The sequence below is a fragment of the Coturnix japonica genome, chromosome 2 (genome assembly GCF_054131305.1).
Source record: "Coturnix japonica strain WE chromosome 2, WE-NBRP24, whole genome shotgun sequence".
NCBI lineage: Eukaryota > Metazoa > Chordata > Aves > Galliformes > Phasianidae > Coturnix > Coturnix japonica.
In genome coordinates this window covers 59825424-59852042 of record NC_140664.1, presented here as the reverse complement: position 1 = coordinate 59852042, position 26619 = coordinate 59825424, and the positions used below count along the sequence as shown (strand labels likewise).

Sequence of the window (26619 nt, the reverse complement as noted above, 5' to 3'; positions counted from 1 at the left end):
AATGCTCCTTAAATACAACCACTTATCAACTTACTGTCTAAACCAATAGGGTGATCAGCAAATAAAGCTTTACATAGAAGCAGAGTGAATATTCTCTGTGAAGTAATACAATCAATACATGTTTCCAAAACACTGTTGAAGGTATCCCTCATCAATGACTTATAAGGTGACCAAGCAGTTACAGAATAAGAAGGAAGGTTGTTACATGATGACATAACAGGCTAAAAGAGAAGTAAAATTTGTTCAGTTCTAACAGTGGAGATCACTAGAGCAGTTGTACTAATAACTGTGGTGTTCAACATCTTCATAAACTAAGTAGGAAAAAGGGTAAGCAGAGGCAAAAGAAAGGCAGCTAATCGTACTAAAACATTTAGAGTAAGTGGTAAGGGCAAGAGTGTACTATGAAAACCTGTAGCAGAATATTTCTTATGAACTTGAACAACTGAAATCAAGTATGTATAACTGTAAAGTGCCGCATGAGGAAAAGACTATACTAATTCCACATTAAAATGATAAGCTCTGAGATGGTTACATCATGATTCAGAAGATAAACCTCAAGACTGTAACTGGTATTTCCATGAAACAGTGAACTCAGTGCTCAGTGCCATTAAAAAGTAAATTAAATGCAAGTATTGGACTTCAGAATTAAACAGAAATTACAGTTATGGCCCTGTAAACCCAAGGTTTACCTACATTTGGAACATAATGCAAAGCTCTTGTCCCCTCTAATTAAAAGTGATGATATTAAAAGTAGAGTAAGACTGTATGAAAAACAACTGAATACTCTGTGAAAAATATGAATAATAAAAATATGAATATTTAAAAGGAATATGATAAGTTGGTCTACAAAATCATAAGTGGCATGGAGAGAGTATGGAGAGATCAACTTTTCAGTCTTGGCAAAGATTTATTGTGCTTCAAATTATGATAGATTCAAGGTAAACAAAAAGAGATGATATGTGGAAAAGGGACAACAACCTGTTAAACTTCTTACTAAAATAGTACCAATACAGAAGGCTTTTGTGAGATTAAGAATGTAAACTGGGAAATAGTATGAAAGAGACAACTAAGGGTAACTTAATATGCAGTAGAACCAGCAAAGTCTGGAAGCAACATACATATTTCCTGTATTTTAATTTTTCTTATGTACTTCCTTACAAACAATGTGGAAGTCACGATAGATGAATCTTCCTTTGAATAGATTATGGCCATACTTCAGTTATTTTTGTTCTGCTCTGTGCATTACAGACTCATTTTATTGAATCATTCTTATATTGCAAATGGAAAGGAAAATTATCTTGACATATCTGAACTCGATATCACAGTATCACTGTATCACAGTATCACAGTCACGTGTGGGTTGGAAGGGACCTTAGAGATCATCGAGTCCAACCCCCAGGATTTGAGCCTCCTGTGTAGCAGAGCGGCACTTCTTCTATGATAATTTATTTATATAAATTTATATATTTATGATAAATATATATATGTTTATATTATAATTTCATCTGAAACTTTATCATTAGCAGTGGAGACTTCTCAGAAGACTTCAGAATTTCATGGGAAATATCACATTCAGTCACGCTGACAATGTACCTTTCATTGAATTTGTATCTACTTTTAAATTAAATCACCATTAAAGACAATAGCACACTTTTCTAGTATAACTGAAAATACTATCTTGATAATAACTTAGTTCACAATACCAAAAAGCCAACAAGTATATGCTCTGTCACTTGGTTCTCCTTTCTTTTTTTTTAGTGGAAAAGAAAAAAAGCAGAAAGTGGTTTCTTGGGAATTGACCTCTTGACTGTATTTTAATGACTCAGTAGTTACTATTAGATCCAGTGTTTCCTAGCTCTCTTTGCACTTTTAGGTATGAACACAAATTTATTTATCTGATTTCTGTTCTCTTCAGTTCTGATACATTTTTTTTCCAATTTTTATATCTTTCACGTGAATAATTTAACTTAAGTTTATTCAAGTTTTTTTTTTTTTGTTCTTTGTTTGTTTGTTTTCTCAAGTGTTGCAATGCTGAAATGTATTATTCCAGCCCACATAATTCAATCTTATAGTTTATGAATTTGTATTCCTTGCATCAAAAATTTCAACTCATCATTGAAGCAACATTGCAGCAACAGCTGGAATGAGAAGTACACTAGTAGTATTTAATTCAAATATTTTCTTTGATCAGCATCCATCTGGTATTCTGTTACAGTTCATATTATATCAATAAACTTATGCTAAGGCAGTAATTTCTTGCCTGTGAAAATTTATAGAAGACATCCATGCAATGCATGATGATATTACATGTGTTTTCCAGAGTCTAAGCACGCAAATCACTAACTCTGCCTAAGAAGTTATCATTGTGCTGAATGTGTCTCATTTTGTATGAATATCATCACTTTTCTAATTTAAAACAAATATTTGGATTTGTTTTCTAAATAAATTTTAAATGATGCACTCTGCAGGAGATGCTTAATTTTCTTGTATTAATTCATCCCAAATGTAGGTTTGTTCAGCTGGCATTCTTCTGAAAACATTTTAGGGAGAAAGTGAGACGAAAGAGTGTACTCTTAATGTTCTAAGGACTCATGAATCATCTTGGTGGCAATTTTTCTGGATCAGATAAATAATTATTATCCATTTGTAGGTTTCAGCAACTCAGACATGACAAAAAAAAAAAGAAAAAGGAAATGAAATTTGCGGAGGATCCAAACTTGTCTGAATTGGGTAGTCAGAAATTCTGTAGCACTTCGTATTTTGTAAAACATAAAAGCTTTCAGTCCTGTATGACAAAATAAAATAAAATAAAAACAACAAATCAGGACTTCACATTGCAAGGCCTAATTGTAAAAGATGTGAAACAACAATTGTTATCGCCAGCTCATGACTTCAACTGCCATAAGAATGTGTATCTGAAATTTAAGTCATGCATATTTAAGGTCATCTCTTCATGTAAACATTATCTATAGCTATTAGAGGGCTGATTTTTCCAGTCATCAGGCATGATGATATACTGTTATTGAAGCTAATGAACTAATTCAGTGGTGCCAAGATTTCACTAAATTGGTCATACTTAATCTTTATTTTTTTCATCAGTTACTTTGCATAATCTTGTTTTTGACAAGCTTGCATTTAATTGAGATGACAGAAGAAAACTATTAAGAACAAATACAGATGGTATATTTAATGTTACCAGTACTATGCAGTTCCTGTCTAGTGAAGGCCAGGAGTTAAAGAGCTGAGGAAAGAAGGTAAAGCAATGGATTAAAGGGATACAAGCAATATTCCAGCAGAAGGGTACAAATATTATTAATGTTCTAGATAATAGAGAAAGGAGGGTTTGCCTAATTGATGTGGAAGTATAGAAATAAATAGATTTAATTTACCTGCACTATCACTATATTCAAGCCCAGGCTCAAAGCTATATTCAAACTGAATGGAAGTTTTTGGTCTTGAACTTGGTGTAGTGGTGTGGAAACAAACATCTTACCAGAAAATACCCTGCACCATGGCACAACTAATAGCTTTTCAGAGTTTCAAATGTGCTGATAGCAAAGACCTCTAGCTGTAAAATTAAGTTGTTGCAAATCTTTTCTATTAGTCTCTTCCCATATTTGAATGAACTTCTTTCAAAGAGAAAATTCTCCATCACATTAGACTAGTTTTCTTTCCTAATTGTAAACACATGTATATGCTCTGTGCACTCATCATGTGAATGTAAACAGTTCAAGTTTCAAGTCTTGAAATAGTGTTAATTATTTGCATGAAATGACTAATAATTCATTCTTCTGAATTATTTGTGTGCATTTGTATGGAAAAAAAAAAAAAAGTTATTGAAACTACTTTTAGCCCCTTTAAACTATAAAGCTGAATTCAACCATCTACTTGGACATGTGCAAAGTGTCTTACACTGTCCTGCATGATATCCTGATCATCAAATTGGACAACAGTGGATTTGATGGATGGATCACTTGCTGAAAAAGAAATTGGCTGGGTGGTCACATTTGGAGAGCTGCAGTTAATGGCTCACTGTTCAAGTGAACATCAGTGATGACTGGCTTTCCTCAGGGACTGTGGCTAGGACTAGAGCTATTTAACATGTTTGTAGGCAACATGGACGGTGGGATTGAATGCACTGTTGTAGGCGTTAGCGAGGATTCAGGCTGTGATGTGGAAGGACCCCCTGCTCCATCCCCTACCTTGTGATGTAAATTGGTCACATATTTCACTTCTATTCTCAAGGGGTGTAGACGAAGTAATTAAAGTACATAAGGTGCTAACTGTGCCACAATAAACACCATTTTGCTATCTATCACAGTGATGTCAGTATGGCTGATAGCCCTGGTGAGGTGATGGCGCCAGTTTAAGGGCAGGGGGTGGTTGAACCATAGAAGAACAGGGCAACAAATGGTGCCCTGTGTGAGGCATTCACTCCCCTGTGCTTCTGTGTTTCCCTGCTTGGGTGTGATACTGAGATGATGGCAGTTCACCCACTGGATGCGAGACTGCAGCAGGCCGTGGTGACGACGGTACGTCCTTACAGCACAGAGGACTCGAGGTGACGGTGGGGCACTTATCTATTACGGAGTGAAGCCCGAGGTGACGGCGGGGTGCCAACAATGGAGTATATTATTAAGGTATTGCTTCAGTTTTGTGAAGAATACTGTGGCAAGAACATTCCTTCTAAGGAGATTGCCTTGGTACTTTCCTGTCTTGAACAGGAGGGGAAACTTTTGTCTCCCTGTGATATCCTTGACCACCAAAAATGGGATTTGCTTACTTCAGCGCTTGCGCAGCATGCAATGAGTGCCCAGAAGGCTGACGAGCTTAAAACCCGCAGCTTGATTTTGGGTGCTCTTAGAGCCACCAGGGAGGAGGGGAAATCTACCGAAGTGGTGTGTTCATTACTGGGAACAGAACCTGATCCAGGGGGAGTGTTGGGATGGTCAGGGGAGCGGGAGAGAGATCCTGTTTCCAGGTGCCTGGAAGATGAAAAGATGCAGCCAGCCGCCGCTCCAACGGTGCTGGTCGCACCCCCCTCCGGAGAGGATAAACAACGAGATTGCAAATCACAGCCAACTGCACGCTCTCCCCACAGTAACCACCAGCAAGGGACTCCACCCCCATGTCCAACTGCAACACCCCAGCAGCTGCTGTATCCTTTGTTGCAAAACACATCCATGATGAGTAAGAAAGTATGAGAGAAACAGAACTATAGACACCAAAGTCCATGCAGGAGAATGAGCTGGTAGCCAGTCACTATTGAGTTACATGGGTCTCCATTTTAAGAACTGTTCTCTTTAGCTTTTTCAAAACTTTAGGTATAATAAGTAGGTTTGCAGTTGATATTAAAGTGGGAAGATATGCTGATTCCCCTCAGGGCAGAGAAGATTTTTAGAGATCTGGGAAAATTAAAAGTCTAGGCAATCACAAACTGCATGAATTCAACAAGAGCAAGTGTCGGATTCTGAAGCTGAGACAGGGCAATCCTGGTTATATGTAAAAAAACTGGGACGGAGGTTGGAGAGCAGCCCCGTGGAAAGGGATCTGGGGGTTCTTGTTGACGATAAGCTGAACCAAAGTCAGTGGCATGCCCTAGCAGAAAACAACATACCCAGAAGTGCAGCAGGACTAACACTGCAAGCTAGTCATGGGAAGGGTTTGCTCCACTCTGAAGATGTAAAACTATTAGAGTGCTGTCGTTGTCATGATTTGGATTCAACGGCTCATTCAAGGATGTGGCTTATTTCCAAATCATGTTATTCTATGATTATTTACTCAAATATTTTAGATTGAAATCACAATATCCACTTTACAGAAGTGTTATTATTTAAAATGTTTCCATTAGATATATTTTTTTTAACATTCATTTTATGAATGAAATGAGGGTGTATAGAAAAGAAATAATTACTGCTTGCTAATAGAACATACATCAAATACAGTTTTACACCATTATAATAACACCAAATCACTCTCTGTTTAAACAGGTTGGAATGAGGTGAAGTGTGCTATGGGTATGTATTTCTCTACCAAGTTGTCAGGTGACAAAGAATTATATGTGCTCAGGTAATATTTCATAAGAGTTATTTTTCTTTTTTCAAGCAGAATTAAGACTGGGGGTCATTAAAGCAGTACAAGATTGGAGAAAATTGAATTTTTTGTAGTGGAAAAATGCATGTGGTTTTAAGTTTGACAGTCAATGCTGTAAAATGAAATGCAAGAACCACAGAATCTTCATTAGGCTAATAGAGAAATAAAACAAAACAAAAAAACAAAAAAAGACAAAGCTTTTTTTTCTGCATGAAATTTGAAAGAATAATGAAAAACAGTATACGCTCAACTGTCAAGAAATAGTTATATTGGAACAAGTAATCTTGAGCTAAACAGAATAAAATCTTTGTCTAGCAGAAGCAAGGATTGACTCAGAGATGTTATCACCACCATTTTTATAATATCAGATAGTCTTGTATTTTCACGTAGTGTAAATTTTACAATTCCTATAGAAAATGGATATTATGATCCAGGTATCATGTTTGCAAAGGGAAAAACAGCTGCCACAAATACAGCTGTGATACATTGACAGTAGGTAAAAGGGTGACAAAGACATTTTTTTTTTGCAAATATATTTAGTGCTTAACATTAAGGATCCTAAATTAAAAACATTCCAGTGGCTTCCAGTTCCTCACAAAAAAAGAAGTTGGTTTATCTAGTTCCTATAATCTCATAAAATGAACACTGAGTGGATAAATAAAGCAGGAATTCTTTATCAGTACTTTCTACTCTTGAGAATAGTTCTCAAATTCGAGTATGATATTCTGCTTCTAACTTACTGTGTTAAAATTCCCATGATCATTGTTTGTTATCTTATTGGCCTGATACGTTATAAAAGTCTGTATCAGTTGTGCTTCACAATTATCAGTCCCTTCAGTTTTTTTACCTTGTTTTGTTTCTAAACAATTTTGTAGAAAACAAAATACATCAAATAAATAAATGAATAGATAACTCCTTAAACATGGGAAAGAAAAAGGTGCAGAAAAGATGGGAAGTTTCCCTCCAGAATTTACAGTACTATTGAAATACATAAAACTGTATATATCCATGCTCAAAATAACTGAGCTGTATTATAGAGTATGTAAATTAAGAATATGGGTGCAGCATTAAAAATATATTGTAATTTTCAAATTTGAACATTAATGACTTCATATTTCCATGGCATTTTGTTCACTTGCAAACTGTGAAAATTGAAAAGATTTTAGGACATTCAATAGACACTCAGAACTGTAGATCAATCAGCACTCTAATATATGATATCTTAATTGAAAATAAGAGTTTGGAACACTCATTTAGCAGAATAACTGCTCTCAAGTTGTAGGATCATAACGTTTTTGCTCCTGTACCTTTATGATGCTTTGATTTACTTCTCGTCAAGGGCCAACTATAGCAAGTACCTCTTATAGCATATGTTGAAAGGAATAAATTTCAGAAATATTTTAAAATAAAATAATAATTTAAAAAAATTAAACATATATTTTCTTGGTATCTTCATCTTTTCCACAGAACTTAAAATTCTCAAAGATGAAAACTTGCATTTTGCAGCAGACTACTTTTAAGAGAGTACAGCTTTTAAATCAACTGCACCAATATAGTAATTAATTCCTTGGAAGAAAAGAAGAATGAACAAGCTATGCATTCCTCATCATGCAGATTATTTCTCACCTGCTTTATTTACTATATTGTTTAGTTAAAGTAAGCAAATGCTCAGTTTGCTAAAAATGGAGTCAGAATGGAGAAGGGACATAAGGCTTGTGGGACCAGGTTTATCCATTTTCTCAGGCGATGACAGTTCACATAATGTATTCTATTTATTTACTTTTTTTCTTGGCTATCAAATACAAAGCAATTTCAGTGCAGCAATTCTTCTACCCCTGTCCCCCTGGAATGTTGATTTTATCCACATTTGTCAGGTTCTGACAAATTAAAATGTACAAGAATTAGGTTTTAAAATTTGCTTTATCTCCTCCATTTCTATTCATTTCACATTCAAAGAATGTAACTTTTTGCTATGAGGACTTAGAGGAGACACCCTACTGCAAAGGAGATGAACTTTATGTCCAAAATGAACAGTCACCTCTGAGACACATTTAAACATACACACTGTATTTTTAGGTTTCAGATATGGCTACCACTATCAAATTCCATGTTCTCTTTTCTTGCCTGTAGATAAGGCAAATTTTTTTTGTACTCATGGCCAGTAATGACAGTTTTCCAAGAGAGTTCCAAAGTTTGAAATGAATGTGTGAATCCTCAACTCATAAAATTGCTATTAAATTGTTTTATAGTTATCATACAAGTATTCTCCCTGAATAATCAGCCACATACTAACATTCAGTTGCTTTTGTTACAGAAACAATTCAATTGAAATAGTAAATAAATGGAAACTTGAATTTGTCCTGATTTTAAGACTCATAAGCTGTGTAAGATATAACCACCAAAGAAAAGTCTTCACTATGTCCAAGAGAAAGCAAAACTCTTCCAGAAATTTCACTGTCATGACAAGTAAGCCAAGTTGTAAGTTGCTTTAATCAACACGTCTGCAAACAACAATGCAGATAGATGACAGCTGAGCAGCAGATTCAAAACATATCCAAATTCTTGATGATCAGTAGGAGTGAGATACAGATCTTGTGAACAGAATGTTGAAAATAAAATACTAGCAGTTTAGATAAATAGAGTTATCTCTGAAGCATGAGCACTTTTAGAAAATTTGCTACCTGCAGAGCCAATGTTACGTTCTCCCTAGAAGAAAGATATTTCCAATGATGTTATTTTAGTCCTGAAGGCATATACTCTTTTTCAACTTTAGATATTAATGCATTTGCAAATTTTGTAATGTTAGCTTTTGCTTTAAAATGATTTGTGTGGTCTTAGAAGTAAATGATTTTGGACTCATTAGTGTGATAGAGAAGTAAAAGATCAAGATATTCTAACCTAAACCCCCACCACATACACACCTTTGGTAAGAAGAAAATGAGGCACAGAGACTTTGAAGGTTCCCTTCAGTGGTCGACAGACATGATTTGATTCAGAGAAAGACAGAACCACAACCAAAAAGACAAAACCAGAATCCCTACAGTAGAATTTACACTACAGTGCAAAGTAATTGCCAAGGACAACAAAATGTTCATTATTGTTGTTGTTGTCGGTTTGTTTGTTTGTTTGAAAGACATCTAGGCTGAGCAACTGGAATTGCTAGAGGTCACTCAAAACATCACCCGATCTTAAAAGTAGAGGAATCATATTCATAAATGAACTTTTCTATCCTAATAACTCAATAATGCCAATGAAAGGAAAAGCTAGTTTAGTTCCATGGAGACACTGAAACAACTCGGGGAGAGAAGATACTAAATTCTCAAATGAAAAATAATTCCATAGAACACTGAAGAATACATTGAAAGTGAGGCATACCTTTTGCTGTATTTTAGTACTGCCCAGAGATGATTAAAAAAATAAATCTGCTCCTATGGTAAAGAAAATGTAAAAAGAGTCAGGATCTTATTACATACGGTTACTAAAATTAAATTTACTTAAATTTCTTATTAAATCAATTAAATCCTTGTGATTTTTTCACTTGTTGCCTAAAACAATGAAAAATCAAGTCTGTCCAGTTGCCTAGATGAAAAACTATTTTGAAAGCATTCAGGACTTTGAAAATATTTCTTATCTTTGGGATTTAGAGTGGACAGAATAGTTAAATATGAGGTACCTGAAGTTAATCTGAACTAGATACATTAACGCTTTTTCTCCATTATAAAAATACACAGAGATAATAGGAATCCTAACTATATTCATATTATCCATTACACTTTGTTTCCATTCAGTTTAAGTATACACAGTATATCATATTACATATGATGCAGTATTTTTGTCTAATATTTACTAGTATAAATCAATGCTTTTAGTGAAATTCTTTGAGTTCAAATAATTTATTACTGGTTTAAATATGTTAATGCTTTATATATTTTAGTTTTTAAAAAAAAATGGTTTGGGTGTTAGGTAATGCATACTGAAGTAAATGAATGTTGAAATTATGTCATAGAGTTAAAATCAGTTGAAGAAAAAATTGTGGTAATTTATTCAAATAGCAGTTACATTTGTATGACTAACTGGTTTGTAAATGGGTACAGATACACAGCAAAATTTATTCTGAATTATTGTTCCAATTTTACGTGAAGCATGCTTAGAAAAATCAATGTCAAGTTTGGAAAAAAGGAAAAATATGTTTATATTTTACTGAAAATACTTGCAGTGTTTTCATCTATCAATAGATACCTCTATTTTTATTTTATTTTTGTCTGCTTATGCTGCCTCTTCAGCTCAGTAAGCAGATTTAATGATCTTGTTTTCACTATGTATCACCTGGAAATGGAGGAAAACTATGTTTCTCGGTTGGTTAGGGCAGGAAATAATAAATATTCAGCAATTCAAAACAGACAATATCTAAGAGGGAGAGGAGGAAATAGTTTTTATTGTAATTTTTAATTCTTTCTTCTAATAACAAAATTTTGAAGCCCCAAAGGTGTAACGTTGAATGATATGAAGATGTTAACAAAGATTATGGCAAATATTCAAAAAGTTATTTGTAAAGGAAAAACCCACCAATGTCAATGCCTTGGCTGGAAAAGGTGGGGCAATCTCCACCAGGGAGAGATCTCCAAGAGATATTGCCCTGGTGGTGGTCAGCCCTTAAATGAGGTCTTAGAGGAGGTGGAGTTGAGCTCCACCCCTTCTAGGAGCACAGCTAAATTACTCTCACCTGTGCTCCCACAGCTGACCCAACACTTGCCTCAGCTAATTAATTGAAGGTTCAGGCTGTGATTTCCCATACTCAAAGGAGAACCTGATTTTTTCTCTACGGAAAATGGAAGAGAAAACAATCTGCTTTTAAGTAAGCTAGACATTTCAGAGTTCTTTTGAAGATGTACTGTTGACTAATGTCCTATAGAATAATTTGTACTTTGACAGAAATCTCTGCATACTATTTTCTTTTTCAATACTCTGTCAAGGGCAGGTTACTGATGGCAATCTTCTTTTTAATAAACACACCAGAATTTTGCAGTGACTTTATACAGCAATGCAAATTATTATTCTGCCTTTTCGATATTTAGCATTCAGTAGAAATGAACAATAGTTCATTAGGACTAAGTTACATAAATATTAGACAAAAAGCAATACTAACAGTTACTTCTTTACTGTTATTTAATCTTAGGAATTTTCTATCTGAACAAAGTTAAAAGAAGAAACAGTGAAATGTTCCCTCTTTTATACATGTCTTTTACTCATTAAGATTTTATCCCAACTTTTCAAAACACAAAAATTAAAATAAAAACATCAACAACAACAAATTAACAAAAGAAAAAATAGCAACAGGCAGATGAAAGTAAGCATCCACTTTGTAATAAATTTTTTTTAAGTTTTACCATCAAAATCAAAAGGTCAGATTCTCTTAAAATGTATTGTTACTTAAGAGTCTAAAAGGTAGGTCTTCATTTGTACACACAGGGTATAATATGATTTTCTGTTTACTGCTGATACAGGTTGTAACAATATTATTAAGCTTGCTCAAGTTTGTAGACCTCTGCCCGGCTTTTTTTTTTTTTTAGATTAAAGAAAGAGATGCATCTCTGAACCAAGGAGATAAGGAAGCTCTACTGAGTCTTTGTAGTGAGGAAATAGGATGTTCTTAGAATCAGTCGGTGAAATTGCAGCATGTATCTGTGACACCTGCATATGTACCATAAGTCCAAGAAACTTTTTCATATGTACCATACCTCTTGGAAAACTCATACATATATAACAAAAGTTATGTATATATAAACTGAAGGTCTTTTGTGTAAGCTGTGCATGATAGGAGGATTACCCTCACACATCCAGCACTACTATTAAAATATGTCTGCTTCCTAATGCTCCAACTTGAGACTTAGAGATTTTCTTGTTAAACTGTCTTAGAGTAACATTTTGTAACCCATATGGGACAACACTCTTGCACCTCAACTCTTCCTTCCACAGAATCTCAGCCCGAAGCAAGGTATTCTTGGGAGGACCTGTATTTCATTACCTGCCCATCAAACATGAAAGTTGTGCAGAGTAGGGCTAAGGATCCTGGTAGAGGGGTTAGAGGACCCATAACCATGTCAATTGTCATCAGCTGCACTTACTTGATTGTTAATGGTCAGTTTGTGTTGTTACTTAAAAAAGACTCACCCATTCATTAGAATGGGCACTGGATCATCTAGGGGTGAGGGTATTTTGAAAAAAGTCACCTTTGGGCTATGTTTTAAGTCATTGTAACGAGAGAGATAGTTGGATCTCCTGGTGAGGTTATGCAGAAAAAAAAAAATGATTGAGGCAGGCAGTATAAAGAATTTATGGAAGAAGGTAGTGCTAGGACCCATATACAGTCATTGGGTAAGATCTTGAGCTGTAGGTGGTATCAGATAATGGGGGAAGAAAAACAAATGTATTGAGCTGTTTTATCCTGAAATGTTCTTTATATTGAAGCAACATTCTGAATGGCAGAAATGTGGCATCAATTTGGTCTGAACAGGCATATATATATAAACATCATCAGTGGTGGATAGGACTTGCAGCTGGCATAGGCAAGCAGCTGAAAATGATGACTGTAGAATTTGTGTTGCAGTTAAGATTGTCTATCCAATTGCAAATTTAAACAATTAAAAAGCAGTAGCTGGCAGCTATAATGACCTTGAGCAGGTGGCTAATGCTTTGGAAACAAATGATTAAAACTCAAGATCTATGTCACGGGTTCATGATTTTTTTTTTTTTAATTATTATTATCATTATTTTAATTGGTATTCCACATCATAATATCATTTATAGCTCAGGGATTTAAAGAGCTAATGCTCCTGTTTCACAGATTGTCGATATTTTCAGCTATCTGGTTCTCAGAGGAGAAGAACTAAATATCCAAGAAGACTCACTGTTCTATTTCCATTTTCTGTTTAGAGGAAAGGTAAAACTGGTCACAAGTCACAAGACAGTTCCCTTCTTTTATTGCTTTTTTTCTGCAGTGTGTGCTCCTTAGCCATCTCACCTTCAGCATTAAAATAAGACTTCCAGTTTTAGACACTCTCTCTTATTTGATTTGATTTATTAGCTTCAATTCCAAATATACTGTATTATATTTTGTTATCTCACATTCTTACATCATATTTTGTAAGTTAGTTTTCTCCCTTAGATTGTTTTGGTTTTAGGCCTATCTCCTTACCTTTTCCCCTTCTCCTGCCCTGGGCATGGGTCAGTGGGGTCCTCTGCCCCATTTAATCATGGAACCAAGCCAAATCAGCCCAAAAACCATTGACAATCTGGACTGAAAAATTATAGTAAGTTGCTATGCTGGTGCTGTTCAGAAAAATAAATGATTCACAAGACTATGAGTACCCAGGTGGAGGCTCATGTGCCAACAGGTAGACATACAAAAATTCTGAAAACATGATTTATTAAGGGAATGTGAGTTTAAGTATAGCCATCCAGTTTTGCCTGGATGATTTTGATTTTGCTTCACGAGAAGAACTGGAGTCACAATTGAATACTTCCATCTTTTGCTTCAAAATGTGTAAGGATATTTTCCTCAGATTTCACATATGTTGTTTTTATAAAGTGGCTTGTTGTTTCTAAAAAGTAGCAATGATCTGAGAAGGAAAAGAAATTTATATTACTAGTTATAATAGCAAAATAGTTTTAAAAAACTTAATTGGGATTGAAGCTAATAAATAGAGTTTCTGAAAACTGTAGTTCTTACTCTGATCCTCTGGGGAGCAAAGAGGTAGTCTTGTGACTTCCAAGCAGTTTTATGTTTCCTTCTGAACCATAAAAGGAATATTAATTCTTCAGGAACTGTAGGTCATTCTTCTCTTTTGAGAACCACATACCCAGGACTATCAACAATCCACAGAAATACAGTACTAACTTCTAATATGCTATGTAATACTTTGATATACGTAGCAGAAATGCTAACTCACAGCCTGAAACAGTGATTGAGCACCTAGTGGAAGGCAGGACCAACCCATGGGAGCTCAGGTGGCAAGCAATGTACTGGAGTGAGCAGAAGGGATGGAACCAGGATTCACCCCCTCCCAGACCTCATTTAAAGGTTAGCAGTGGAGAAGATAACTTACTGGAGGTCCCTGTCTTTCTGAGTCCTTCTGAAGGGAAGCAGATTTCTTCCTTTGTTTTTACATCCATAGCTGTTGCTCTTGGGCTTATCCTCTCCTGTTGCAGCCCAAGTCTCATCTACCCTGCTGTCATTTCTGTGTTTGCCATCACATTATAGTATTATGATACGGAATACAAATAACAGACATCAAAACCATGACATTATATCCCTAATTCCATATCACTACATTATGCTTTATATATATATGAATAATAATTAACATGCATTAAACACACACACATATATAAAAATACATATATAATTACTGCACTCCCCTAACATAAAATTATCTTGTGGAACACTGTGAGAACCCTTCTTTGTTTTCTGGCTCAAAGCTTGCTTCCTGAGGTATTTCTAGTGATAAGACTCTCACTGATTTATGGAGGAGGCAAGTGATGGGTGCTACTGTGTGACAATCAACATCACTTTGAGGGCATTTGAAAGCACCTTCCTTCAGAACTGTTTACTTCTGGAAGAGAGTATTGAGGAGTGTTTAGAGGTGGAAGATCTGTCCTGTGACTAAATAACTCCAGCTAAGTGTGGGAAAACTGGGGAATGATACCATTGTGTCCTGTGAAAAACAGGAAGCAGGTGGGCATCCCTGCTCCCTCTTATCTGCTGGCAAGGCCTGGAAGATGGGAACAAAGGAGTTTCTGCTGATTCCCAGAGCTAGAAGCTGACATTCCAAGGAGAGCTGACTCAACCACTCTGGATTTGAGCTGTCACTCCAAAGAGAGCTCACTTGACCACTTTGGACTTATTTATAAGTTGGTAGTACCATTGGAAATTGCCACCATGGTCACCGTCATCATCAATGGAACAATGTCTGATGACCCACCACTACTGAAGATCAGTGACTGAACTACAAACCTCACTGGATCCATGCTAGTAACTGTCTCCCTCTTGCTTCCTACAAAGACCCCTTGCTTCTATTTCCTATATTTTCGATTGCCCTTCTTCCCTTCCCCATCACCCTCAATCATAATACTGTCTGTCCTCCCCTTCCAAATCTTCCTGATTAAGATTTGTAATAAATTGGTTGTACCAAGCTCTTGGCTTGTTTAATTACAGTACATGTTTCACAGTCATGAATAACCTGCGCAATAGTGTCCATGGTTAAGTCCACCCCTCAGTCTTTAGCCCACTTATATGTCGCATCTCTTCTTTGATGGCCCGAGGTCTCATGGGCCCATCAAGCTAGAAATAATTCACCCTTGTTCTGCCAGTCCAAGTCTATTTGAGCCACCTCAATTCTGGCAGCTCAATCTAGTTGTTTTGTTGTTCTTCAGTAGCCCGACTCTTGGGCACATGTGCATCCATGCAACGCACCTTTACAACCATATCTTTTGTTCAGGCAGCAATGTCCTGTGACATCAGTAGCATGAAGGGTGGAGGGAACCTCCCCTTTGAACATCCAGTTCAGCACTGGCAGTCGAGGTGCCAAAAGGAGCTGTGTTTCAGTACCAACTACTTCAGAAGCAGCCCAAACCCCCTCATACGCAGATGATCTCCTTCACAGTTGGAGTGTAGCACTCTTCAGACCCCTAGTACACTCAACTCCAAAATCCCAGGTGTCAGCCTTAGGTCTCTCCTGAGGCTCTTTGCCACAAACTCCAGGTGGGAGCTTTCTCTCCAGCAGCAGTGTAGAGGATGTTCTTTACATCCTGTCCCATCCATACTGGCCCCAGGGCCATGGCACTGGCTATCTCCTGTTTCATCTGTTCAAAAGCCTGCTGCTGCTCAGGGCCCCATGCAAAATCATTCTTCTTCCGCGTCACCTGATAAAGGGGGCTTACAATGAGGCTGTACTTTGGAACATGCATCCTCCAAAAGCCCACTACACCCAGGAAAGACTGTGTCTCTTTCTTGCTCGTTGGTGGAGACATGGCAGTGACATTGTCAATCCCATCTGTTGGGACATGACGACGTCCATCCTCCCACTTTATACCTAAGAACTGAATTTCCTGGGCAGGTCCTTTTACTTTGCTTCACTAAATAGCAAAACTGGCTTGTAGAAGAATTTGGATTATCTGCATTCATTTTGCGAAAAATTCCTCTGCTGTATCGCCCCACACAATAATGTCATCAATGTACTGCAGGTGTTCAGGAGCATCACCCTGTTCAATACAGTTTGGACCAGTCCATGGCAAATGGTTGGGTTGCATTTCTACCCCTGGGGCAAACGGTTCCAAGTATCCTGAATGCCCCTCCAGGTGAAAACAAACTGTGGCCTACATTCTGCGGCCAAAGGAATAGAGAAAAAGGCGTTAGCAATGTCAGTGGTGGCATGCCATTTGGTTGCTTTTGACTCCAGCTCATACTGGAGTTTCAACATGTCCGGCACAGCAGCGCTCAATTGGGGTGTTACCTCATTCAGGCCATGGTAATCTGCAGTTAGCCTCCATTCTCCACTGGCTTTACACACTGGCCATATGGGGCTGTTAAAAGGGGAGTGAGTTTTACTGATCACTTCCTGATTCTCCAGCTGGCGAATCAAACCATGAATGGGGAGCAAGGAATCCCTGTTGGTGCAATACTACCATCTGTGTACTGTTTTTGTAGCAATTGGTACCTGCTGCTCTTTTACTCGTAGCAGCCCCACAACAGACGGGTCCTCTGACAGGCCAGGCAAAATGGACAGCTGCTTAATTTTGTCTGTATCTACAGCAGCTATTCCAAAGGCCCATCGATACCCCCTCGGATCTTTGAAATGCCCCCTTCTCATTTATTTTTTTTTTCTCCTCCTTTGTTTTCTACTTTACTTTTGTCCAAAAACAACTATACTCAGGTATGGAACTCAGGAACTACATAGCCTTTCATTTATACTTTACTCTCACAGACAAAAATTGAAAAATACAAATTCAAAGGGAATGACAAAGTACTATGCAATAGGATTTCTAAGCATATTCTATATTTTCAGGATTACTGCAGTCACTACACACCCATGAAGAATATGAATTTATGAGTTTAAACTTCCTGTGCTGGTTACACTTGTCTCATGGAGTCTGCCTTACAGCGTCATTTTGTATGACATAAAAAAAGAAGAAGGAAATTCCTCACCACTCCATTTCCACACAGGGGAGGTCTGTCTCCTTATAATGCTACTACAATAGTCCAGAAACCTTTCCTCATGCTCAGGCACCTTCCCTGTCTTTGCAACTTATTAACAGTTAATAAGTACAACACATTCAAGATTAAACAGAGGTGCAAATATCACTTTAACTTTTCTAAATGAAATTTTATTTTTATAAAGTCAACACTCGAATGATGTGGGACTTTTTCGTTGTGGTTTGTTTGTGGGTTGTTTTTTTTGTTGTTGTTGTTGTTTGTTTGTGTGTTTTTGTGATAATCTGGGATAACTTGCAATTTTTACCCTATTCTAAAGATGCAGGACACTCACAGAAGCTGTACTCCATCAATTAGCTCGCCAAGCAAATACAAACACAAAATACAGATTTCAGCACAACTCATCACATCCTGCCATAGGTTATAATGATGTTCTGTAGAATGCCGATAATATTCCTTGAATTCACTAAACATTTCTAATTGTTAATAAAAAAATGAAATATTTTCTTACAGAAATACTGACAGTTTTTCTGTAAGAAGATACAGTATAAGAAGAAATCTCTGTAGTAAGTCCTCAGAAATGCTATCTGTTTCAGAAACAGTCACAGCTTGAACAAAAATCACCAAGACATATTGCTGAATGATCTTCCCTTTAAGGTACTAAGAACAGATCATTCCTCAGCCTCACTGTCCTGCTTTATGTATCTCTCAGACAGTCAGCTTCACAGTCCCATTCCCTTGAGAGATTCATGATTTCAATAGTAGTTCTTTAAGAAGACTTTTCTAAGATAATACAAACACTAAAGCCTACAAGTATTTTACATACATAGGAGCCCTTGAAAGTAAAACCTCTTAGATTCATAAAGTTTAAGCACAAGCTTCATTTCCTCCCTGGATGAACAAGATCCATACAGCCCATTCCTAAAGAATCTAAAGCAGTACCCTATGTCTTCCTCTTCACTCCTGCTTCCACTCATTCCCACATTTTCCTTTTCAGAAGCCAGTGTTCGTCAAAGAGAATGCTTTCACAATGAGTTTCAATTCTCTACTAAGAGTCTGCATATTCACAATATAAAGAAAGTTTATGTTACACAAACAAAACCACTGACATCACACTGGATTTTTGATGTTCATTTTTAATAGACCATAGTAAAACAAGATCTGACTAAAACAAACCTAAAGAATAACAAAATTAAAGCTTGTCTGATTTGACAGTACTCCTCCAATGAAACACAGTAGTTAATCAATTCAGTTGGGTTTCAGAATATAGTGTTTTGTTCTCAAAGTATACCTTATCAAAAGACAATCAATCTGCATGAACTACTATGAGTACAGACGTCAAATAATGCTATCTTGTTTGTCAGCAAAATAGAAGGCAGCTGTTTTGAAAAAGTAGGAAATTAGTGGCTTATCTGTGAAAACATAAAACAACAGGACCAAATTATATGCTCCTCTGCAAAATTACTATAGCATGTAGATTCCTGTAGCTTCAATATGGAAAACGCCACATACATTAGGAATACCTTCTTCCCTAGCATACACACAAAGAACAAGCTACCTCTCAAAAAATATTAGAGCAGAATTCTCAGAACTATTTCTGTGTCTCACTTTTATTCTGCATAAATTGAAACAGGGGCAAACAAAGGAGCAAAATGTGAGAGACCCACTGCAGAATGCAGTTCACCAGGAAGTGTTGCTATGCATCTTTAATAGCTACTATAACCCCAAATAAGACACTGCTGAGTTCTAGGTAGGACTCTTGGCTACAGCTACACCTTGAATTACTACATTTTGAGCAAAGCATAGTTCTGTTTCCTCACAGATACAAAACTAATGAACTATAAAACTATATAAACCCTACAAATGCAGTCAATCAACATCATCACAGCACAGAGTTTCATTACACATCAGTGACTTACCCAGATATTTCCATCCTGATGGTAAGGCTTCCAGTTTCTCCCTGTATCACTACAGAGCATCCGGTACTGGGTAACCCAGTCAGAACTGCTATACCTGCCTTGAGTTGCGATAGCACTGATCTGCTTCCTATTACCAAAATCCACCTGCAGCCACTGATAATGATTACTGTCTGATGGAGACCAGCCTCCTGCACCTGTTGGGTTGAAACAGAAGAGAGATGTAGACCTCTGACACTTACTTTGAAGGGAACATATTGTGAAGATGTTGATTGCTGGAAGGCAGACTAATCATGAGATGTATAACAAAAAAAAAAAAAAAAAAGAAAAGCATACAAAAGAAATATCATTGCTTTTTTTTTTTTTTAAACACATCTTTAGAATATATTCAAATGCATTAACTCTGTTGACTTAAATATTTTATGACGTAGTTATAATGATGTAATGGGCTTCTTGCTAGTGACTCAGTGTCTTTATGATGCCTTAATTACACTTAATTAGTTTTTGCCATGTAATAGCTGTTCAGAGGCTGACTAATTTGCCATGAAATCCTTTGTTGCAGTCAATTTGTACAAATCAGTAATACTCTCTGAACTTCATAAGCACTTGCAACAGCATTTCACATGAGATAATACAGATAAAAAGGAAGATAAAAAGTAAACTCTGCTTCTTCACACTTTGCAACAGAGTACAGAGTGAAATACCTAGCAGGTGGTGGCAGTTTGGATTTGGTCTCAGTTTGCTGGGAGTACAAGCTGTCACAGAGAACACTAAAAGACATCACAGAGAAAATTCATTGTTCCTCCAGAGTCTACAAATTAAACTGGTTGTAAATCCATTGACTCTTGTCAATGGACAGATAAATATGATGGGAAGATCAGCACGATAGAAAGGAGCAATAAGGGAAGGGAAAAACATTGCTTACCCATATCAGATGATTCCAGGTTCACAGAAGAAATCACCACCAAAGAGGAATCTCCAGAATGAGAACCTACCACTGGGGCAGTCAGCCCTTAAATGGAAGGGGTCTAAGAGAAGTGAAGCCAGGCTCCACCCCTTCTGGTCACACAGGCAAATTGCCTTTACATGTGCTCCCAGGGCAGACTGGGTCCTTCCCCCAGGTGATCAATCAGTGGTTTAGGACATGACTCAACAGTTCCCATACACTCCATTCCTTCATGGCATGAACCAAGGATTGAATCAGCTGGAGGGTTAGCCTTCCTTAACACAGGGATACAACACACTGCGACATGTAGACAATTGCAATTATGATGCAGGTTGACATAAGATTAGTGTCTGTACACTAATGCACACAGCATGGAAAATAAACAGGAAGAGTTGTAGATCTGTGTGTGGTCGCAAGGCCATGATCTCATTGCAATCACGTGGTGGGACAGCTTGCATGACTGGAATGTTGTCATGGAGGGCTATGTGCTTTTTGGGAAAGATCAGCTGGCAAGGCATGTTGGTGGAGTTGCTTTTTATGTGAGATAGCAGCTAGAATGTACTGAATTCCACCTTGGGGAGAGTGATGTAGCTGTGGAGAGCTCGTAGGTGAGAATCAAGGGGAAGGCTGGTAAGGGTGACGTTGTGGGTGTGTACTAGAGGCCCCCTGATCAGGATAAGGAGGTTGATGAAGCCTTCCATAAGCACTGGCAGCATCACAGTCCCAGGCGCTGGTGCTTGTGGGGAACTTCAGTTACCCAGATATTTGCTGGATGAGTAATGTGGCCAGGCACGCATGGTCCAGACGGTTCTTGCAGTGTGTTGAAGACAACTATCTGATGCAGGTGATAGAGGAATCAACAAGGGGAGAGGTGCTACTGGACCTTGTTCTCACTAACAAGGAAGGACTTTTTAAGGAAGTAAATGTTGGAGGCAGCTTGGGTTGGAGTGACCATGAGATGGTGGAGTTCAACATCCCAAAGTGAAAGAAGCAAAGCAAAAAGTAGGATTGCTACCCTGGACTTTAGAATAGCCAACTTTGATCTCTTCTGGGACCTACTTGGAGCTATCTCATGGGCTAGGGTGTTAGAAGGTAAGGGGGCCTATGAGAGCAGATCAGCATTTCAGCAGCTCTTCTTTCAAGCTCAGGATCAGTGCATCCCTGTGAGCAAGAAATTGGGAAGAGGTGGCAGGTGACCTGCATGGATAAGCAAGGAGCTCATGCACAGACTCAAAGGGAAGAGGAAGGTCCATGAATTGTGGAAAAAGGGAAGTGTATAGAAATGTTGTCAGGGCCTGCAGGGATGCAATGAGGAAAGCTAAAGCCCACCTGGAATTCAGTCTGGCAAAAGTGATAAAGGATAATAAAAAGGGCATTTTAAAGTATGTTAACAGTGAAAGGAAGACTAGGGAGAATCTGGATCCCCTACCAAGTGAGGGGAGTGTTCTGGTAATGGGGGATGCTGAGAATGTGGAGATACTGAATACCTTCTTTGCTTCTGTCTTCAGTGGAAAAGCTCTCCCCCAGGAATCCCAGACCCTGGAGGCTAGTGAGAGCATCTGGGGAATGGAAGACTTCCCTTTAGTCAGGGAAGAGGTGGTCCATGAGCGCCTGGGCAGCACCAATGTTCATAATGATATGGTGCATCCACAGGAGCTAAGGGAGCTGGCAGAGGTGATTGCTGAACCGCTCTCTATCATCTTTGAGAGGTCTTGGAGAATGGGGGAGGTGCCTGCAGATTGGAGGATAGCCAGTGTCACTCCAGTCTTCAAAAAGGGCAAAAAGGAAGATCCAGGTAATTACAGGCCAGTCAGCCTGACCTCTGTCCCTGGAAAGGTGATGGAACAGCTTGTGCTGGATGCCATCTCCAGACAACTGGAAGAAAAGGAGGTTATCAGGAGTAGTCAGCATGGGTTCATCAAGGGGAGTTCATGCTCAACCAACCTGGTAGCATTCTATGACATTGTCACTGACTGAGTGGATGGAGGAGGGAGGTCTATATAGTCTACCTTGATTTCAGCACAGCATTTGATACCGCCTCCCATGACACCTGACATGGTTTTGTAATGTTGCTATCAATATTCCACATCATAACATCATGTGCAGTATGGATCATTAAAGAGTTCATACTCCAGTTCCGTGGAATAACAACGCCCCAAATACTCAGCTCTCAGAAGAAAACTACGCATCCCAGAGGACTTCGCGGTCAGAGATAAGTCACAAGAGGAGGACATATATATAATCTCGCTTCCAGGCTTGAGCTCTCTCTCTCTCAGACTCTCAGAGAGTGGGAAGCGTTTCAGCCGTGTCGCCTAGAGTTCACAGTAGGCCTCTCAGTTTTCAGAGACTCTCTATTTTGTTTGATGTATTAGCCTCAATCATATTGTATTATATTGTGTTATCTTGTATTCTGATATCGTATTTAGTAAAATAAGTTTTCCTCCTTAGATCGCCACCACTGTTCTCTTTACCCATTCCCCTTTTCCCTTCCCTTTTGGGCCGGAGGCCCTATGGGACGGCTGCACCCTGTCACGGGCACAGGTAGATCTAGGTAACCTGTAAGAACATCTTTATAACAAAGCTGAGGAAGTGTGGGATAGATGAGTGGACAGTAACTAGCAGTGTTCCCCAGGGGTCAGTTCTGGGTCCGGACTTGTTCAACATCTTCATCAATGACCTTGACGAGAGTGTAGTGGCCACCCTCAGAAAGTTTGCTGCTCATACCAAGTTGGGAGGATTGGCTGACATGCCTGAAGGCTGTGCTGCCATTCAGTGAGAACTGGGCAGGCTGGAGACCTGGACAGTAACAAACCAGATGAGGTTCAACAAAGGCAAGTGTAGAGTCTTACATCTAGGGAGGAATAATTGCATGTACCAGTACAGGTTGGGGGATGACCTGCTGGAGAGGAGCTCTGCTGAGAGGGACCTGGGTGTCCTGGTGTATGACAGGCTGGCCATGAACCAGCAGTGTGCCCTCACGGCCAAAAAGGCCAATGACATTCTGGGGTGCATTAAAAAGAGTGTGGCCAACAGGTCAAGGGAGGTGCCCCTCTACTCTGCCCTGGTAAGGCCTCATTTGGAGTAATGTGTCCAGTTTGGGACTCCCCAGTATAAAAAAGACAGGGATCTCTTGGAAAGAGTCCAGCGGAGGGCCACAAAGATATTGAGGAATGGCTAAGTGAACAGGGTCTGTTTAGACTTGAGAAAAGAAGGCTGAGAGGGGACATGATCCAGGTCTATAAATATCTGAGATGCGGGGGGCAGAGTGCAGAGGCCAGACTCTTTTCAGCAGTGTGTGGAGACAGAACAATGGGAAACAGACAGAAACTGGAGCATAGGATGTTCTTCACGAATGTGTGCAAGAACTTCTTTACGGTGAGGGTGACCTAGCACTGGAACAGTCTGCCCAGGAGGGTTGTGGAGTCTCCTCTGGAGAGATTCAAGACCTGCCTGCACGCTGAGCTGTGTGACCTGGTGTAGGGAACCTGCTTTGGCAGGCGGATTGGACTTGATGATCTCTGAAGGTCTCTTCCAACCCCTATGATTCTGTGATTTTGTGATTTTCTGAAGACAACTGATCAGTTTCTGATTGAAGTTCATGTTCTCTCATGGGCCAGTGCTCAGTGGTGTTACTGGAGGAATGCAGTTGTTTGGTGTAGCTCCATCTTATGTTCCATCAGTCCCACATGGGCCATCACCAGGTGTCATGCTTGACCTCACAGTGACACTGGAATTCTTCAATAGCATTTTGCTACTTCCAGTGATCCTACATACTCAAAAAACTCAGGGAGAATAGCACAGATGTTTCAGGGGTACCAGGAGGGGAAGTTCTGCCCTACAAGGCATATTCCTATCCTGGGTCAACACTGCAGCTTGCACAGGGGTATGCCCTGGCTGCCTGTACCGCATCCTTTGGTCAGATATCTGTGACTACATAACTACATCAGGCACCAGAGGGGAAGTCTTGATCTGCCATAGTGACATGATAGGGGACCCCTTAGCAATGAAGACTGGAGTGTTGCCCACAATGTCACTAGGCCATGTACGAATTACTAGAGGCACTACTGATCCTCCGACCTCCAAAATCTCCCCGAAGGTGCAAGTAGGCCACACCACTTTGGTCCTACCTGCACCTTCCAAGGCTATTTTATTCTATGGGTACCTGGTTCTAAATTCTCAGGAGCACAGGGCAGAAGGCTATTTTAATTGCCAATTTGGAGTCTAACTTGATTATCAGTGCCCATAATTTGGATCCTAAGCAGAGAGGATGTCATCTGTAGTATTTTCAGGGCATTGGGTCTGCCATCTCTAAGCCTTTCATTCAGGTCACACAGGTTTTCATAGAATCATTTTGTCCACCTCTGCAGAGACTGTGAGTCTGTCTTCAGGGCAGCCTTAAGAACACCATTATAGTGTCCAATAAATCCTGGCCCTGCCAGACTTTATAGCAGGTGGAATCTCCATTCAATGTTGTTTTCTTCTGCCCAACATTTTATTATTGCACTGGTAAAATAAGTGTCTTGGACACTCTCAGTGATTTGAGGTGTTCCATAGGCAGTCATCAACTTGGTGGCATATGCATGGTTTACTCTCAGCACTGGATAGGCCTGCATTAACCCACTTGCAGTGTTGACACAGGTCAGGGCATATCTCACTCCCTCAGACTGACGGAGGGGCAGTCTGTTCCAGTGCCTAATTTCTCTTTCAAAAAAGAAGTCTGTCCAACCAGAATCTCCCCTGGTGCAACTTCAGGCCATTTCCTCTAGTCCTATTGCTAGTTACATAGGAGAAGAAGCTGGCCACAATCTCCTTTTAGGTAATTGTAGAGAGATATTACATTTCTCCTGAGCCTCCTTTTCTCCAGGAAAAACAATCTCAGTTCCCTGAGCCACTCTTCATAAGACTTGTGCCCCAGAGCCCTCACTAGATTCTGAACATACTCCAGGGACCCAGTGTCTTCCTTGTACCTATGGACTCAAAACTGAATACAGTAGCTGAGGTGTGGCTTCACCAGGGCTGAGTACAGAGAAATGATCACTTCCTTGTTCCTTCTGGCAGTTCTACTTCTGATACAAGCCAGGATGATATAGGCCTTCCTGGCTACCTTGGCACTCTGCTGGTTCACATTCAGTTGAGCATTGACTAGCGACTTGTAAAAGATTATTCTTTCACACCATTGCCTCAAAGCTTGCTGAGGACACAGATGGACAAGTCCTGGACAAGGGTTGAGAAACCCTTTGTCTGAGGGACATAGATGGATAAGACCAACTAAGGCAACAAGAAAGAGACATTCTGCAGCTTGATGGCCAGGAAGCAGTTTCTTGTGTGGGCTAATCTCAAGGAAGATGGGTGTACTGCACATGACACCCAAGCACCGAGGGATGTCGTGTAGGCAGGAAAAAAAGGAGGATAAAAGAGGGATCAACAACCACAAAGTCAGGTTTTTGACAACAGATCCCTCAAGAAGAAGAGGTTTTCTAACAACAGATTCCTCATCACCTGAGACCTTCACGCTGAAGAAGAACAAGAGGTTTCTGACATGAGAAACATCACAAACTGCTTCTCTCTCCTGGACTTGCTCTGAGCTCTACCTGCTTGCTGCCTAAGGCCACCAATTCTGTTGCTGCTCTTCCCCAAAAGTGTCTGCCATCAGATCCCTCACTGTGAAATGCCTGCATGCTGACAGACATTCCTGGGCCTGCTACCAAAGACCTGCTGCTACCTCCTGGACTTATCCTGCAGTTTCTTCCTGGACCTACACTGACACTGCACCTTCTTGCTGCCTAAGATCAGCCACACTGCTGCTGCTCTCCCCTGCACTTTTGCCTCAGACCATCAGAAGGGCATGCAATAGACTGATGCTGGATCCTGGTGATGACTACTCCACTTTCGCAGTTCTTGTTTCTTTCCTATCTTTTCTATTCCCCTCCTTCCTTTCCCCATGTGAGAGCCCTTCTTTGTTCTCTGGCTCAAAGCTTGCTTCCTGAGGTATTTCTTGTGATAAGACTCTCACTGATTTATGGAGGAGGCAAGTGATGGGTGCTACCGTATGACAATCAACATCAGTTTGTGGGCATTTGAAAGCACTTTCCTTCAGAACTGTTTTCCTCTGGAAGAGAGTGCTCAGGAGTGTTTACAGGTGGAAGATCTGTCCTGTGACTAAATAACTCCGGCTTGGTATGGGAAAACAGGGGAATGATATCATCGTGTCCTGTAAAAACAGGATGTAGATGGGCATCCCTGCTCCCTCTTATCTGCTGGCAAGGCCCAGAAGATGGGAACAAAGGAGTTTCTACTGAGATCCCAGAGCCAGAAGTTTCCATTCCAAGGAGAGCTGACTCAACCACTCTGGATTTGAGCTGTCACTCTAAAGAGAGCTGACTTGACCACTCTGGACTTATAAATAAGTTGGTACTACCATTGGAAATTGTCTATGCAGTCACCATCATCATCAA

The 26619-nt window shown here is 39.2% G+C and overlaps 1 protein-coding gene across 8 annotated transcripts in view; it reads right to left on the bottom strand.

The window, feature by feature from the left end:
• The window catches only part of CNTNAP2 (contactin associated protein 2), a 568010-nt gene that overhangs the window by 400243 nt on the left and 141148 nt on the right, over nucleotides 1-26619 (bottom strand). For all 8 annotated transcript variants that reach the window (XM_085539942.1, XM_015854925.3, XM_085539944.1 and 5 more), the window contains one exon: nucleotides 19222-19415. In XM_085539942.1, coding sequence (XP_085396068.1) covers nucleotides 19222-19415 — 194 coding nt within the window. The remainder of the gene's footprint in view (nucleotides 1-19221; nucleotides 19416-26619) is intronic.